The sequence below is a fragment of the Sinocyclocheilus anshuiensis genome, unplaced genomic scaffold (assembly GCF_001515605.1).
Source record: "Sinocyclocheilus anshuiensis isolate Anshui unplaced genomic scaffold, SAMN03320099.WGS_v1.1 scaffold321, whole genome shotgun sequence".
Taxonomy (NCBI): domain Eukaryota; kingdom Metazoa; phylum Chordata; class Actinopteri; order Cypriniformes; family Cyprinidae; genus Sinocyclocheilus; species Sinocyclocheilus anshuiensis.
In genome coordinates, this window is record NW_015537948.1 from 51,895 (window position 1) to 54,904 (window position 3,010).

A 3,010-nucleotide genomic window follows, 5' to 3' on the forward strand; every position below is an offset into this window, starting at 1 on the left:
AGTTTTTTAGTTTATAGTTTGCAAGAGTGAGAAACGCCTTTTTCAAGAAAAGTAAAAGCTTTAAAAAAATCAAGAGTGGGGAATTACTAATACTTTATGTCATAGAACAAAATGTGAGAATAGCTTAAGCTTGTGTTCACCACAGACCTTATTTCAGGCATTTAACCAAAAACAAAAAAAAACCCTATCATCTTCAGGACTATAGAACCGGAAGTGCTAACATGCTGTCTCATTTCCAGGTTTTGCCCTCCTAAAATCATCATCATCCCTGCAGCACTCTATTGTAGCACATAGTTTGCATCAGTTGCTCCGTGAATTGTTTCATTAGTCCAACTGCAAATGATTCCTCTCTTTTCCACTTTTCTGCAGGATCCCAGAAGCAAGCACAAGTTCAAGATCCACAGCTACGGCAGTCCCACCTTCTGCGACCACTGCGGATCACTGCTGTACGGCCTCATCCACCAGGGGATGAAATGCGACAGTGAGTGAGAACCTCTCATCATGCCCTTTTGCAATCACGCAAGACTATCTTCTCTTAACCAAATCTTGATGAAACCTGAAACAAAATATAAAAGAACTGGCCTCAGATCAGTGTGAAAGGGCAGCTCCTGCCCCAGCTCTACAAAATTAATCTGTTTCTGCTTTTCTCATCCATAATGAGGTCAAATGTGCTTAGACTTGTATTTTGCATAGAGGCCTCCTTCCTTTGAACCAGAACATTCCTGTTTCTCTTGAGCGCTCTGGCTCTAATGGGAATGTTATCACAGATTTTAACGAGAACAGATTGAAGTAATTTATGTGGGAATAGCAGTATGTTTGTAATTACATTCATGCAATCTGCTCATCCACACCTCTCTGAGATGACACACCACAGAGATTTTCTGTCTCCACATATCAACTTCAGCCTCAGCATGTTACACACACACTTTCTCTGCCATCGGCCTGGTTCTGCTGTCCAACAGCAAAAGCCATATTGATACACCTTTCCAAGTGAAGCCCCCTGTAAAAACACTCTGCTGCTTGTGCACAAACATGCTTGTTGTTAACATGAAATTCATCATGTTCACCTTTAAAATACAAATGCAATGTTTTATGTGAACAATTCATCAGTGGATATTATTCCAAGAAAAATAATATAATAAAAGAAAAAAAGTCAACACAACAGATCTTTACATGACGAAACCACTTTGTTCCTACAAACATAAAGTGGATGTGGATAAGACATAATGATGCACATATGCACACATTCTTACAAATATTTCCTCGAAAAATCATGTTTTTGTGACAACCAGTCTTACATCCTAAACGGTTCTAGTTTGCGGTCTATGTATGGCTTCCAGGGGCCTATAGCCATCATTTCAGAAGTGAGGGGGACAGAAATGTCAAATGTAATACCATTTTTTTTCTGACTTTTGTCTTATTGACAGGTTTTATTTTGTCTTATCTCTTACTTTTTATTGGCTAGGCTTGCCGCGATAGACGGTGTTGACGGTGATACCGGTGTTAAGCCGCAACACCGGTTAAGTCACTTGCACCGACCCCCACCGTCGTTTTGATTTTTTATAGAAATAAAACTCATTTAGTTCAGTAAAAGAACAGACACTACAATTAAAAACTGAACGCGGCTGCTCAATGTAGCGTGCCGAACGACAGTCACATCACAGATCAGATTTAATTTCTCCAGTGAGGAGAGTGAGTCGAGCTGACTGACAAGAAGAGTGAGGTGAGACAGACAAGACAATCGCGGATGATTTAGTTTCGAAACGAAATGCAAAAGCACCTGTTTGGCAATATTTTGGATTTTGAAAAGCCTGTTGACTTTTGCCGTTTATCTAAGGTGATTTTGGAAGTTTTTTTTAAACATTCGTTTCTTATTTAATTGGTTCCACATTATTTGCAGATTTTTACTTTATTTAAACTTTGTGTCATTTATTTATTTTATTTGACATCAAGGTGTATGCCGTGCCTCCAAGCTTTCTTACTCGTTTTGCTAATAAACGTTCTACGTTTCTTATTTATTTGGTTATATATTATACATGTTTACTTAGCCTATTTCCAGTTGTAGGGATTTCTATCATGAACGGACACTGATATGCCGCTGAATCAACTCATCATGAGGCTTCGAACTAATCCAATCAGGAGATAACACAGAGATCTTTTGTATCCGGAGTTGTTGTTTAAAGTTGAACTGCAGTAAAAAAACATTTAAGAATTGTCCACCGAGACAAAATAAGTCGCTCTAAGGGCGCACAAGAAAGAAACGAGTGTGTTCCTCATTTACTGTCTTAAAAAGGCCTTCAGAGCTTGATTTGTATAAGTGCGTGTTCCACTTCCAAATTCAACTCTGCTATTCATCTCCCCGGTTTGAGAATATCAGATTAGCTAACTGATAGTCCTCTGCCATTTAATTCACTAAAAAACTAGTGAACTTGAAACGCGGTGCTCAGAGAGAGTGTCTGAACATTATTTGTTATGGGAGAATTGTGAAATCTTGATTTCACTACAGATTTGAAATTTTAATTTCATTTCACAAATTAATTACAGTTCCGGCTTCCACATAGCAACAATATCTACTGATTAATTCAACTATAAATTGCTCTTATTATCTAATGACCATAACATTGGAATTTTTAATCATTAACTATCAATATTGCTCTGAAATCTTAATTTAAGTAAATAGTTAAATTAACTAACTATCATTGAATAGGGAAACCCAACCCTATTTAATTATAATTGCTCTTATCCATGGTTAACAATGACATCAGTAGATATTGTTAATTTACTATCTGTAGGGATTTGAAATTGTTAAGTTAATTTCATAATTAATTACAGATTTGAAATTTTAATTTCATTTCATAAATTAATTTCAGTTCATGCTTCCACATGGCAACAATATTTACTGATGAATTTAATTATAGGTGCTATTATAATTTAAAGACAACAACATTAAAAGTTTAAGCTTTAAGGATAACAAGTTACTAATACTGATTTCATAATTAATTACATATTT

The 3,010-nt window shown here is 36.1% G+C and overlaps 1 protein-coding gene across 1 annotated transcript in view; it reads left to right on the top strand.

The window, feature by feature from the left end:
• Positions 1-339: 339 nt before the first annotated feature.
• Positions 340-3,010, top strand: part of LOC107664393 (protein kinase C alpha type-like) — a 70,790-nt gene continuing 68,119 nt past the window's right edge. The window contains exon 1 of the mRNA XM_016454953.1: positions 340-481. Coding sequence (XP_016310439.1) covers positions 340-481 — 142 coding nt within the window. The remainder of the gene's footprint in view (positions 482-3,010) is intronic.